This window comes from Oncorhynchus keta, chromosome 4 (genome assembly GCF_023373465.1).
Source record: "Oncorhynchus keta strain PuntledgeMale-10-30-2019 chromosome 4, Oket_V2, whole genome shotgun sequence".
In the NCBI taxonomy this organism is placed as follows: Eukaryota; Metazoa; Chordata; class Actinopteri; order Salmoniformes; family Salmonidae; genus Oncorhynchus; species Oncorhynchus keta.
The window spans coordinates 13401800-13416766 of record NC_068424.1 but is presented as its reverse complement, the minus strand read 5'-3'; the positions used below and the strand labels follow the sequence as shown (position 1 = coordinate 13416766).

At 44.3% G+C, this 14967-nt stretch overlaps 1 protein-coding gene across 1 annotated transcript in view; it reads right to left on the bottom strand.

Moving 5' to 3' along the window:
* Positions 1 to 9552: 9552 nt before the first annotated feature.
* Positions 9553 to 14967, bottom strand: part of LOC118369620 (death-associated protein 1-like) — a 19158-nt gene continuing 13743 nt past the window's right edge. The window contains exon 4 of the mRNA XM_035754137.2: positions 9553 to 10556. Coding sequence (XP_035610030.1) covers positions 10437 to 10556 — 120 coding nt within the window. The 3' untranslated portion in view covers positions 9553 to 10436. The remainder of the gene's footprint in view (positions 10557 to 14967) is intronic.

Below are 14967 nucleotides of genomic sequence, written 5' to 3'. Positions count from 1 at the left end.
AGAGGTCTGTGTCAGTAGGACATAGTATCAGAGTAGAGGTCTGTGTCAGTAGGACATAGTATCAGTATCAGAGTAGAGGTCTGTGTCAGTAGGACATAGTATCAGTATCAGAGTAGAGGTCTGTGTCAGTAGGACATAGTATCAGAGTAGAGGTCTGTGTCAGTAGGACATAGTATCAGAGTAGAGGTCTGTGTCAGTAGGACATAGTATCAGAGTAGAGGTCTGTGTCAGTAGGACATAGTATCAGAGTAGAGGTCTGTGTCAGTAGGACATAGTATCAGTATCAGAGTAGAGGTCTGTGTCAGTAGGACATAGTATCAGTATCAGAGTAGAGGTCTGTGTCAGTAGGACATAGTATCAGTATCAGAGTAGAGGTCTGTGTCAGTAGGACATAGTATCAGAGTAGAGGTCTGTGTCAGTAGGACATAGTATCAGAGTAGAGGTCTGTGTCAGTAGGACATAGTATCAGTATCAGAGTAGAGGTCTGTGTCAGTAGGACATAGTATCAGAGTAGAGGTCTGTGTCAGTAGGACATAGTATCAGTATCAGAGTAGAGGTCTGTGTCAGTAGGACATAGTATCAGAGTAGAGGTCTGTGTCAGTAGGACATAGTATCAGTATCAGAGTAGAGGTCTGTGTCAGTAGGACATAGTATCAGAGTAGAGGTCTGTGTCAGTAGGACATAGTATCAGAGTAGAGGTCTGTGTCAGTAGGACATAGTATCAGAGTAGAGGTCTGTGTCAGTAGGACATAGTATCAGAGTAGAGGTCTGTGTCAGTAGGACATAGTATCAGTATCAGAGTAGAGGTCTGTGTCAGTAGGACATAGTATCAGTATCAGAGTAGAGGTCTGTGTCAGTAGGACATAGTATCAGTATCAGAGTAGAGGTCTGTGTCAGTAGGACATAGTATCAGAGTAGAGGTCTGTGTCAGTAGGACATAGTATCAGAGTAGAGGTCTGTGTCAGTAGGACATAGTATCAGTATCAGAGTAGAGATATGTGTCAGTAGGACATAGTATCAGTATCAGAGTAGAGGTCTGTGTCAGTAGGACATAGTATCAGAGTAGAGGTCTGTGTCAGTAGGACATAGTATCAGTATCAGAGTAGAGGTCTGTGTCAGTAGGACATAGTATCAGAGTAGAGGTCTGTGTCAGTAGGACATAGTATCAGAGTAGAGGTCTGTGTCAGTAGGACATAGTATCAGAGTAGAAGTCTGTGTCAGTAGGACATAGTATCAGAGTAGAGGTCTGTGTCAGTAGGACATAGTATCAGTATCAGAGTAGAGATATGTGTCAGTAGGACATAGTATCAGAGTAGAGGTCTGTGTCAGTGGGACATAGTATCAGAGTAGAGGTCTGTGTCAGTAGGACATAGTATCAGAGTAGAGGTCTGTGTCAGTAGGACATAGTATCAGAGTAGAGGTCTGTGTCAGTGGGACATAGTATCAGAGTAGAGGTCTGTGTCAGTAGGACATAGTCATCATAGTATCAGAGTAGAGGTCTGTGTCAGTAGTATCAGAGTAGAGGTCTGTGTCAGTAGGACATAGTATCAGAGTAGAGGTCTGTGTCAGTAGGACATAGTATCAGAGTAGAGGTCTGTGTCAGTGGGACATAGTATCAGAGTAGAGGTCTGTGTCAGTAGGACATAGTATCAGAGTAGAGGTCTGTGTCAGTAGGACATAGTATCAGAGTAGAGGTCTGTGTCAGTAGGACATAGTATCAGAGTAGAGGTCTGTGTCAGTGGGACATAGTATCAGAGTAGAGGGCTGTGTCAGTAGGACATAGTATCAGAGTAGAGGTCTGTGTCAGTAGGACATAGTATCAGAGTAGAGATCTGTGTCAGTAGGACATAGTATCAGAGTAGAGGTCTGTGTCAGTAGGACATAGTATCAGAGTAGAGGTCTGTGTCAGTAGGACATAGTATCAGAGTAGAGGTCTGTGTCAGTAGGACATAGTATCAGTATCAGAGTAGAGGTCTGTGTCAGTAGGACATAGTATCAGAGTAGAGGTCTGTGTCAGTAGGACATAGTATCAGTATCAGAGTAGAGGTCTGTGTCAGTAGGACATAGTATCAGAGTAGAGGTCTGTGTCAGTAGGACATAGTATCAGAGTAGAGGTCTGTGTCAGTAGGACATAGTATCAGAGTAGAGGTCTGTGTCAGTAGGACATAGTATCAGATTAGAGGTCTGTGTCAGTAGGACATAGTATCAGTATCAGAGTAGAGGTCTGTGTCAGTAGGACATAGTATCAGATTAGAGGTCTGTGTCAGTAGGACATAGTATCAGTATCAGAGTAGAGGTCTGTGTCAGTAGGACATAGTATCAGAGTAGAGGTCTGTGTCAGTAGGACATAGTATCAGAGTAGAGGTCTGTGTCAGTAGGACATAGTATCAGAGTAGAGGTCTGTGTCAGTAGGACATAGTATCAGAGTAGAGGTCTGTGTCAGTAGGACATAGTATCAGTATCAGAGTAGAGGTCTGTGTCAGTAGGACATAGTATCAGAGTAGAGGTCTGTGTCAGTAGGACATAGTATCAGAGTAGAGGTCTGTGTCAGTAGGACATAGTATCAGAGTAGAGGTCTGTGTCAGTAGGACATAGTATCAGAGTAGAGGTCTGTGTCAGTAGGACATAGTATCAGAGTAGAGGTCTGTGTCAGTAGGACATAGTATCAGAGTAGAGGTCTGTGTCAGTAGGACATAGTATCAGTATCAGAGTAGAGATATGTGTCAGTAGGACATAGTATCAGAGTAGAGGTCTGTGTCAGTGGGACATAGTATCAGAGTAGAGGTCTGTGTCAGTAGGACATAGTATCAGTATCAGAGTAGAGGTCTGTGTCAGTAGGACATAGTATCAGAGTAGAGATCTGTGTCAGTAGGACATAGTATCAGAGTAGAGGTCTGTGTCAGTGGGACATAGTATCAGAGTAGAGGTCTGTGTCAGTAGGACATAGTATCAGAGTAGAGGTCTGTGTCAGTAGGACATAGTATCAGAGTAGAGATCTGTGTCAGTAGGACATAGTATCAGAGTAGAGGTCTGTGTCAGTGGGACATAGTATCAGAGTAGAGGGCTGTGTCAGTAGGACATAGTATCAGAGTAGAGGTCTGTGTCAGTAGGACATAGTATCAGAGTAGAGATCTGTGTCAGTAGGACATAGTATCAGAGTAGAGGTCTGTGTCAGTAGGACATAGTATCAGAGTAGAGGTCTGTGTCAGTAGGACATAGTATCAGAGTAGAGGTCTGTGTCAGTAGGACATAGTATCAGAGTAGAGGTCTGTGTCAGTAGGACATAGTATCAGTATCAGAGTAGAGGTCTGTGTCAGTAGGACATAGTATCAGAGTAGAGATCTGTGTCAGTAGGACATAGTATCAGTATCAGAGTAGAGGTCTGTGTCAGTAGGACATAGTATCAGTATCAGAGTAGATGTCTGTGGGATTTTGTGTCGAGGTCACCTCAAGTCACCCCATCAGGTAGCAGATATCCTTGTTGAAAGAAACATGCAGACCAGAGAGAGGCTGTAGTAATCGCTTTCACGACTACGGTCAAAGGCAAGGGTTGAGGCTATGGTCAAAGGAAAGGGTTGAGAGAGAGAAGGGAGGGGGAGGAGAGAGGGGGTAGAGAGAGGGAGGGGAGAGTAGAGAGAGAGAAGGGAGGGGAGGAGAGAGGGGGGTAGAGAAAGGGAGGGGAGAGTAGAGAGAAATAAGGGGGAGTAGAGAGAGGGGGTAGAGAAAGGGAGGGGAGAGTAGAGAGAGAGAAGGGAGGGGGAGTAGAGAGAGGGGGGGGTAGAGAAAGGGAGAGAGAGTACCCCCTGTCCTGTTTGGCCCTGTCCGGGGTGTCCTCGGATGGGGCCACAGTGTCTCCTGACCCCTCCTGTCTCAGCCTCCAGTATTTATGCTGCAGTAGTTTGTGTCGGGTGGCTAGGGTCAGTTTGTTATATCTGGAGTAATTCTCCTGTCCTATTCGGTGTCCTGTGTGAATCTAAGTGTGCGTTCTCTAATTCTCTCCTTCTTTCTTTCTCTCTTTCGGAGGACCTGAGCCCTAGGACCATGCCCCAGGACTACCTGACATGATGGCTCCTTGCTGTCCCCAGTCCACCTGGCCATGCTGCTGCTCCAGTTTCAACTGACCTGAGCCCTAGGACCATGCCCCAGGACTACCTGACATGATGACTCCTTGCTGTCCCCAGTCCACCTGGCCATGCTGCTGCTCCAGTTTCAACTGTTCTGCCTTACTATTATTTGACCATGCTGGTCATTTATGAACATTTGAACATCTTGGCCATGTTCTGTTACAATCTCCACCCGGCACAGCCAGAAGAGGACTGGCCACCCCACATATGCTCTCTCTAATTCTCTCTTTCTTTCTCTCTCTCGGAGGACCTGAGCCCAAGGACCGTGCCCCAGGACGACCTGACATGATGACTCCTTGCTGTCCCCAGTCCACCTGACTGTGCTGCTGCTCCAGTTTCAACTGTTCTGCCTTGTTATTATTCGACCATGCTGGTCATTTATGAACATTTGAACATCTTGGCCATGTTCTGTTATAATCTCCACCCGGCACAGCCAGAAGAGGCCTGGCCACCCCACATAGCCTGGTTCCTCTCTAGGTTTCTTCCTAGGTTTTGGCCTTTCTAGGGAGTTTTTCCTATCCACCGTGCTTCTACACCTGCATTGCTTGCTGTTTGGGGTTTTAGGCTGGGTTTCTGTACAGCACTTTGAGATATCAGCTGATGTACGAAGGGCTATATAAATACAATTTGATTGATTGATTGATTGAGTAGAGAGAGAGAAGGGAGGGGGAGTAGAGAGAGGGGGGTAGAGAAAGGGAGGGAGAGTAGAGAGAGAGAAGGGAGGGGGAGTAGAGAGAGGGGGGTAGAGAAAGGGAGGGAGAGAGAGAGAGAGAAGGGAGGGGGAGTAGAGAGAGGGGGTAGAGAAAGGGAGGGAGAGTAGAGAGAGAGAAGAGAGGGGGGAGTAGAGAGAGGGGGTAGAGAAAGGGAGGGAGAGTAGAGAGAGAGAAGGGAGGGGAGTAGAGAGAGGGGGTAGAGAAAGGGAGGGGAGAGTAGAGAGAGAGAAGGGAGGGGGAGTAGAGAGAGGGGGGGTAGAGAAAGGGAGGGGAGAGTAGAGAGAGAAGGGAGGGGGAGTAGAGAGAGGGGGTAGAGAAAGGGAGGGGAGAGTAGAGAGAGAGAAGGGAGGGGGAGTAGAGAGAGAAGGGAGGGGGAGAATAGATAACTCTTTGAAAATTGGAATGACCAGTGCCGACAGACACTGAGAGGAGGGGGAGAGTAGAGAGAGAGAAGGGGAGAGTAGAGAGAGGGAGGAGAGTAGAGAGAGAGCAGGGAGGGGGAGAATAGAGAGAGAGAGGAGGGGGAGAGTAGAGAGAGAGAAGGGAGGGGGTGAATAGAGAGAGAGAGGGAGAGTAGAGAGAGAGAAGGGAGGGGGAGAGTAGAGAGAGAGAAGGGAGGGGGAGTAGAGAGAGGGGGGAGTAGAGAGAGGGAGCGGAGGGGGAGAGTAGAGAGAGAGAAGGGAGGGGGAGAGTAGAGAGAGAGAGGAGGGGGAGAGTAGAGAGAGAGAAGGGGAGAGTAGAGAGAGGGAGGAGAGTAGAGAGAGAGAAGGGAGGGGGAGAATAGAGAGAGAGAGGGAGGGGGAGAGTAGAGAGAGAGAAGGGAGGGGGAGAATAGAGAGAGAGAGGGAGAGTAGAGAGAGAGAAGGGAGGGGAGAGTAGAGAGAGAGAAGGGAGGGGGAGTAGAGAGAGGGGGAGTAGAGAGAGGGAGCGGAGAGGGGAGAGTAGAGCGAGAGAAGGGAGGGGGAGAATAGAGAGAGGGAGGGGAGGGGGAGAATAGAGAGAATGGAGGGGAGAGAGGGAGGGGAGGGGAGAGTAGAGAGAGAGAAGGAATGGTTGAGGTGCAGAAGATGAATGTGCAAGTAGACATACAAAGGAGCAAGATAAATAAAAGGAGCAAGATAAATAAATGAATACAGTATGGGGATGAGGTAGTTGGATGGGCTATTTGCAAATGGGCTATGTACAGGTGCAGTGATCTGTGAGTTGCTCTGACAGCTGGTGCTTAAAGTTAGTGAGGGAGATATGAATCTCCAGCCTCAGTGTTTTTGCAGTTCGTTCAAGTCATTGGCAGCAGAGAACTGGAAGGAGAGGCGGCCAAAGGAAGAATTGGCTTTGGGGTGACCAGTGAGCTATACCTGCTGGAGCGCGTGCTACGGGTGGTGCTGCTGCTATGGTGACCAGTGAGCTGAGATAAGGCGGGGCGTTACCTAGCAGAGACTTGTATATGACCTGGAGCCAGTGGGTTTGACAACGAGTATGAAGCGAGGGCCAGCCAACGAGAGCATTGGTGACAAAACGGATGGCACTGTGATAGACTGCATCCAATTTGTTGAGTAGAGTGTGGTAGGCTATTTTGTAAATGACATCGCCAAAGTCGAGGATCGATAGGATGGTCAGTTTTACAAGGGTATGTTTGGCAGCATGAGTGAAGGATGCTTTGTTGTGAAATTCGATTCTAGATTTAATTTTGGATTTGAGATGCTTAATGTGAGTCTGGAAGGAGAGTTTACAGTCTAACCAGACACCTAGGTATTTTTAGTTGTCCACATATTCTAAGTCAGAACTGTCCAGAGTAGTGATGCTGGACAGGCAGACAGTGCGTGCAGCGATCGGATGAAGAGCATACATTTAGTTTTACTTGCAGTTAAGAGCAGTTGGAGGCCACGGAAGGAGAGTTGTATGGCATTGAAGCTCGTCTGGAGGCCCAAGAATTGAACCAAGGGGCACCCCTGTAGAGACTGCCAGAGGTCCCGACAACAGAACCTCCGATTTGACACATTGAACTCTATCAGAGAAGTAGTTGGTGAACCAGGTGAGGCAGTCATTTGAGAAACTAAGGCTGTTGAGTCCCCTGATAAGAATGTGGTGATCGACAGAGTCGAAAGCCTTGACCAGGTCGATTAATGCAGAGTAATGTCTCTTATCGATTGCGGTTATGATATTGTTTAGGACCTTGAGCGTGGCTAAGGTGCACCCATGACCATCTCTGAAACCAGATTGCATAGCAGAGAAGGTACGGTGGCATTCGAAATGTTCGGTAATCTGTTTGTTAATTTAGAAAAGCAGGGTATGATAGATATAGGTCTGGAGCAGTTTGGGTCTAAAGTTTCTCCCCTTTGAAGAGGGGGATGACCGCGGCAGCTTTCCAATCTTTGGGAAACTCAGACGATACGAAAGAGAGGTTGAACACGCTAGTAATAGGGATTGAAACAATTTCGGCAGATAATTTTAGAAAGAGAGGGTCCAGATTGTCTAGCCCGGCTGATTTGTAGGGGTCCAGATTTTGCAGCTCTTTCAGAACATCAGCTATCTGGAATTGGGTGAAGGAGAAATGAGGGAGGCTTGGGCGACTTGCTGTGGGGGTGGAGGACTATTGATCGGAGTAAGGGTAGACAGGTGGAAAGCACGGCCAGCCGTAGAAAAATGCTCATTGAAATTCTCAATTATAGTGGATTTATCAGTGGTGACAGTTTCCTAGCCTCAGTGCAGTGGGCAGCTGGGAGGAGGTGCTCTTATTCTCCATGGACTTTACAGTGTCCCAGAATGTTTTGAGTTTGTGCTACTGGATGGAAATTTCTGCTTGAAAAAGCTAGCCTTAGCTTTCCTTAACTGCCTGAACCAGTTTTGGTTCCTAATTTCCCTGAAAAGTTGCATATCACGGGGGCTATTCGACGCTAAATGCAGAACGCCACAGGATGGTTTTGTGCTGGTCAAGGGCAGTCAGGTCTGGAGAGAACCAAGGCCTATATCTGTTCCTGGTTCTAAATGTAATAATATTATGGTGTGTAGTATAATATTATGGTGTGTAGATTGTGTGTAGAGTATAATATTATGGTGTGTAGTATAATATTATGGTGTGTAGTATAATATGGTGTGCAGTATAATATTATGGTGTGTAGAGTATAATATTATGCTGTGTAGAGTATTATATTATGGTGTGTAGTATATTATGGTGTGTAGAGTTTAATATTATGGTGTGTAGAGTATAATATTATGGTGTGTAGAGTATAATATTATGGTGTGTAGTATAATATTATGGTGTGTAGTATATTATGGTGTGTAGTATATTATGGTGTGTAGTATAATATTATGGTGTGTAGTATATTATGGTGTGTAGTATATTATTGTGTGTAGTATAATATTATGGTGTGTAGTATAATATGATGGTGTGTAGTATAAGATGATGGTGTGTAGAGTATAATATTATGTAGATGTTGTGTAGAGTTTAATATTATGTAGATGTGTGTGTGTGTGTAGTTTATAATCAAGTAAAGTTCAGTCAAAAGTTTGGACACACCTACACATTCAAGTGGTTTCCTTTATTTTGTACTATTTACGACATTGTAGAATAATGGTGAAGACATCAAATCTATGAAATAACACATATGGAATCATGAAGTAACTAAAAAAAAGTGTTAAATCAAAATATATTTTATATTTGAGATTCTTTGAAATAGTCACCCTTTGCCCTGATGACAGCTTTGGACACTCTTAACCAGCTTCATGAGGTAGTCACCTGGAATGCATTCCCATTAAAAGGTGTACCTTGTTAAAAGTTAATTTCTGGATTTTCTTTCCTTCTTAATATATTTCAGCCAATCAGTTGTATTGTGACAAGGTAGGGTGGCATACAGAAGATGGCCTTCTACCAAATAGGACTAAATCCATATTATGGCAAGAACAGCTCAAATAAGCAAAGATAAATGACAGCCCATCATTACATGAAGGTCAGTCAATCTGGAAAATTAAGAACTTTGAAAGTTTCTTCAAGTGCAGTCGCAAGAACCATCAAGCGCAATAATGACACTGGCTCTCATGAGGACCGCCACAGGAAAGGAAAAAGGGTTGCTTTGCTGGTGACAGTCTGATTTATTTACTTAACCAGCATAGCTACCATAGCATTCTGCAACGATATGCCATACCGTCTGGTTTGCGCTTATTTGTCATTTGTTTTTCAACAGGACAATGACCCAAAACACACCTCCAGGTTGTATAAGGTCTATTTTACCAAGGAGAGTGATGGAGTGCTGCATCAGATGACCTGACCTCCATAATCACCTGACCTCAACCCAATTGAGATTTGGGATGAGTTGGAACACAAGTGAAGGAAAAGCAGCCAAAAAGTCCAACCTATGTGGGAGCTCCTTTAAGAATGTTGGGAAAGCATTCCAGGTGATTACCTCATGAAGCTGGTTGAGAGAATGTCAAGACTGTGCAAAGCTGTCAAGGCAAAGGGTGGGTACTTTAAGAATATTGATTTAACACTATGTATAATTACATTATTCCATGTGTATTATTTCATAGTATTGATGTCTTCACTATTATTCTACAATGTAGAAAATAGTAAAAAATAAAGAAAAACTATTGAATGAGTAGGTGTGTACAAACTTTTGACTGGTACTGTATATACAGGTCACTAAGGTTAATACACATTTGTTCATGGACAATACAAAATGACATAATTACCCAGTAACATTGAAGACATAAAACAATGATTTTAAAGTTGAATCTTTATTTATTATGACAACCACACCTAAGTCCATTCACAGACTAAGGATTTCTATTTTTTTTTTTTACACTTTATAAACTAAAAATCCTTCTTGATAAAATAAAGTCTGAAATTATAGTTGCCATGAACAACACCTGGCATAAATGGGATGGTGTGTGTTTGTGGTCTATGACAACCACAGAGAGACTGTTGTATCTGTGGACATGACTCCAACAGGGTCACCAGGAGGGATCAGCCTATGAAGTTGGATGTCCCACTCGATTGACTACATTAAAATGGTGGAAGGCCTTCATTTCGCTGCCCATGCAAAGGCTGCCTTTAGGCAACGAGAGGCCTCTATCATTTTCTATGATGACAGGTTCTTAGTTCATAGGGCGTTAAGAACAAAAGAGGAAATGGAATCATATGGAATGCTTAACAAGGGTTGCCCTGGTAACCTGAGCACTTTTGAAGATTGGGTGCATGCTTGATTGGGTTTCTGTAGTTCTTTGATTGGTTGATTTCTCTTTGTGGTTCCACACCGTTTCATTTACTTTGCTTTCTGGCACATTGGTGGGTTGCAGGCTTAAGAAGCTGCTTTCTGGCTACTATGGTCTGTGAGGACAGTTGTGGCGGGAAGGCAGGAACTTGAGCTCATCTCTGGCTTATGATTGGTTGTTGGGTTGGTCGGTAGGCTGCTGTGGTCCATTGATCACATTGCGTTGGCTTTCTCTTAGGCACAGATCTAGGATCAGCTTCCCTTCCTCAAATCTTTACTTAAGCATTGGACGGGGTAAACACAAAACTGATCGTAGATATGCGTTTGTGGTGATTACTTGCGAGGCCAGTTGTAGCAGAGTTAGTGGAGGGAGGGTAAGCTTGGTGGTAGCCTCACTTGCGGGGCTGGTGAATGTGCTGAGTGAGGTGCTGGTTCTGGGGCATCTTGGTGATAGATGGCTGGGGCTTCTGGTGAGCTACCTGGGCCGCTGCAGGGGTGAAGTCCTTATCACCCTGGGAACAGAACCACACAGACACTTAGTACAGCTGTGTTACAGAATACAGGCACTTACACAGTGTCTCAGAATTCTTTGAAATGCATTTTTTTTAATTTTTATTACCACAATCTGATTCCAGACCATTTATTCAGAGCCCTATAGATGCTGTTTACGTGACACTGGCCTTAGTGCTCCTCCATGTAGTTTCTATCACTTGTATGTATAGGTAAAAAAAACAGATACGAATCAGATATTTTATTTGAGTCACTTAAAAAACTGCGGGTGTAAACAAGGCTATAGATAAGAGTTGTGTTGTTACAGTAGTGAAGTCAGAATATCTGAGGCTATAGAGCACACACACACACACACACACACAACTGCAGTGTTTAATGTGCCATGGCTGTGTTTTATAATGTTCATGAAGGCCATCTCTTTTTGGTTAGATAACGATTGCAGTTTATGACCATAACTCCTATTGAAAACAATTCAGACAGCTGATGTATTAGATCTAGAAGCCAGGGAGGTGACAGACCTCGATACCCAGGTTAGGAGGCCTATATCTGGGCATCTCATCACTCTGAACCCCCTTATACTCAAATGGAGCTGGTACGATAAAAACAAACTAGTATGTCGTCTAAACTCTAGAGGGAAATCTGTGTTGACGGTGTTTCATTCCCGGAAAGTCAAAGTAACGGTCCAGTGAAAAGCTCACTTTTAAAAGTCCATATTCTGTTAACTAATACCCAAATAATATTGTTGACTCATCCTATATTTGTTTGTGGCCAAAGCATTGGATACATTTTGTTATTTAAAAACTCAGGAGCATTCAATATCATCTTGGTAAGCAACTCCAGTGTGTATTTGCCCTTGTGTTTTAGGTTACTGTCCTACTGAAAAGTGCATTTGTTTTCCATCGTCTGTTAGAAAGCAGACTGAACCATGTTTTCCTCTAGGATTTTGCCTGTGCTTAGCTTTATTCCATTTATTTTTAGCCTAAAAAAAACCCTCCATAGTCCTTGCCAATGACAAGCATACCCATAACATGATGCAGCCACCACCAAGCCTGAAAATATGAAGTGGCACTCAGTGTAGTGTTGGATTTTCTCCAAACATAACTCTTTGTATTCAGGATACTTTTTGCAGTGTTACGTTAGTGCCTTATCGCAAACAAGATGCATGTTTTGCAATTAGTATTGTGGTATTGTAGTATCCTTAATTTTCTCCTATCACAGCCATTAAACTCTGACTGTTTTAAAATCACCATTGGCTTCATGGTGAAATCGCTGAGTGGTTTCCTTCCTCTCCGGCAACGGAGTTAGGAAGGACGCCTGCATCTTTGTAGTGACTGGATGTATTGAAACCCCATCCAAAATGTAATTAATAACTTCAAGATTAAAGTATTATTTTTTTACCCATATACCAATAGGTGCCCTTCTTTGCAAAACATTGGAAAACCTCCCTGACCTGTGCGGTTGAATCTGTGTTTGGAAATCACTGCGTGACTGACAGACCTTACAGATAATTGTACATGGTCAAAAGTATTATGCTCGAACATCTCATTACAAAATCATGGGCATTAATATGGAGTTGGTCCCCCCTTTGCTGCTATAACAGCCTCTACTCTTATGGGAAGGCTTTCCACTAGATGTTGCAACATTGCTTCCATTCAGCTTCAAGAGCATTAGTGAGGTTGGGCACTGATGTTGGGCGATTAGGCCTGGCTAGCAGTCGGCGTTCCAATTCATCCCAAAGGTGTTCGATCGAGTTGAGATTAGGGCTCTGTGCAAGCTAGTCAAGTTCTCTCTCTCCCACACCGATCGACAAACCATTTCTGTATAGTCTTCGCTTGATGCACTGGGGCATTATGAAACAAAAAAAAGGGCCTTCCCCAAACTGTTGCCACAAAGGTGGAAGCACATAACCGTCTATAATGTAATTGTATCCTGTAGTGTTAAGATTTCCCTTCACTGGAACTAAGGGGCCGGAACCATGAAAAACAGACCATTATTCCTCCTCCACCAGACTTTACAGTTGGAACTATGCATTCAGACAGGTAGCGTTCTCCTGGCATCCGCCAAACCCAGATTCGGCCGTCGGACTGCCAGATTGTGAAGAGTGATCCATCACTCCTCTAGAATCCAATGATGGTGAACTTTACACCACTCCAGCCAACGCTTGGCATTGTGCATGCTGATCTTAGGCTTCATTTTTTTTGCTCTACGCGCTTCAGCACTCGGCAGTCCAGTTCTGTGAGCTTGTGTGGCCTACCACTTCGCAGCTGAGCCGTTGTTGCTCCTAGGCATTTCCACTTCTCAACAGCAGCACTTAGTTGACCAGGGCAGCTCTAGAAGGGCAGAAATTCAACAAACTGACTTGCTGGAAAAGTGGCATCCTATGACGGTGCTTTTAATTTTTTATTCATTTGTAAAAAAAAAAATATCATTCCACTTTGACATGGAGTATTATGAGTATTGTGTGTAGGCCAGTGAACACAATCTCAATGGAATCCCTTTCAAATTCAGGCTGTAACAGAACATTTTGAATAAGTCAAGGGGTAGCAATACTTTCTGAAGGCATTGTATGTGCATATTGTGTGTGTGTTGGAGTGTCAGTGTACATAGAGAAAAATTAAATACAAGGGTCAACTCAGATAGTCCATCAGGCTATTCAGTTAGCTATTCAGTTATCTATTCAGTTAGCTTTATGGCTTGGGAACAGAAGCTGTTGTTTCGGAGCCTGTTGGTGTAAGACTTGAAGCACCGTTACCGTGCGGAAGCAGTGAGAAGAGTTTATGGCTTGGGTGGTTTGAGTCTTAAGATTTTCCAGGCCTCCGTTTCACACCGCCTGATAGAGGTCCTGGATGGCAGAGAGCTCAGCCCCATGTACTGGGCTGTCCGCACCACCCTGTAGTGCCAAATCTTTTCAAAGAAGAGGCGCGTGTGTGGACCATTTTAAGTCCTTAATGATAAAAATATATATATATTAATATATTAATGATGTGGACACTGAGGAACTTGGAGCTCCTGATCCGCTTCACTGCAACCCCATAGATGTGGATGGGGCTGCAGGACTAAGCACACACCACCTGTGTTGAGGATGAGTGTGACGGAGGTAATGTTACCTACAATGGCTGTGCGAAGTTGCTGGATATTGGAGGGAACCGGAACACACCACTGTTGTACACCGATTCAGAACATCCCAAACATACTCAAAGGGTGGGTGACGTCTGGTGAGTATGCAGGACACGTCTGGTGATTTTGCAGGCCATGGAAGAACTGGGACATTTTCAGCTTCCAGGAATTGTGTAAAGCTTATACCTGCCCATAGCATAACCCAAACTCCACCATGGAGCACACCACACCATTTACAACGTTGACATCAGCAAACCACTCGCCCCCACGACGCTATCCAAGCTGTCTGCCAGCTGCCCGGTACAGTTCAAATTGCGATTCATCCGTGAAGAGCACTTCCCCACTGAAGTTCATCACGACGCCCAACTGCATTCAGGTCAAGGCCCTGGCGAGGACAACGAGCTTCCCTGAGATGGTTTCTGACTGTTTGTGCAATAATTCTTCAGTTTCATCAGCTGTCCGGGTGGCTGGTATCAGAAGCCGGAAATGGAGGTCCTGGGCTGGCGTGGTTATACGTGATCTGCGGTTGTGAGGTCGGTTGGACATACTGCCAAATTCTCTAAAATGTCATTTGAGGCAGCTTATGGTAGAGAAATTAACATTCAATTATCTGGCAACAGCTCTGCTGGACATTTCTACAGTCAGCATGCCAATTGCACAAACTTGAGACATCTGTGGCATTGTGTTGTGTGACAAAACTGCACATTTTAGCGTGGCCTTTTATTGTGCCCAGCACAAGGTTCACCTGTGTAATGATCATGCCGTTTAATCAGCTTCTTGATATGCCACACCTGTCAGGTGGATGGATTATCTTTGCAAAGGAGAAATGCTCACTAAACAGGGAAGCAAACAAATTTGGGCACAACATTTCAGAGAAATAAGCTTTGTGTGTTTATGGAAAAGTTCTGGGATATTTTATTTCAGCTCATGAAACATGGGACCAACTCTTTACATGTTACATATGCGTTCATATTTCTGTTCAGCAGAGTGTAGTGATTCATTATACCATCTAAACCGCTGTGAAATATGTTTTCCTAAAGCAAAAATATTGTTGTTTCAGCTGTTTGAAGCTGGTGTACAAAACCGAAAGTAAAAGAAAATAGAAATAGCGCACATAGAACAGATCTACCGCTTCTTAGACTTGCTTTCAATGAGAATGACAAGATCTATAACTCACACATCTATGTGTATTTGTTCGGGTCGCCCAAAAAGTTACATATTTACACTTTAACGATGCAGAATTAAAATCACTGCCAACCAGAAAAGACAGTAAAGCAGGAAGAGAGAAAGTCAGGG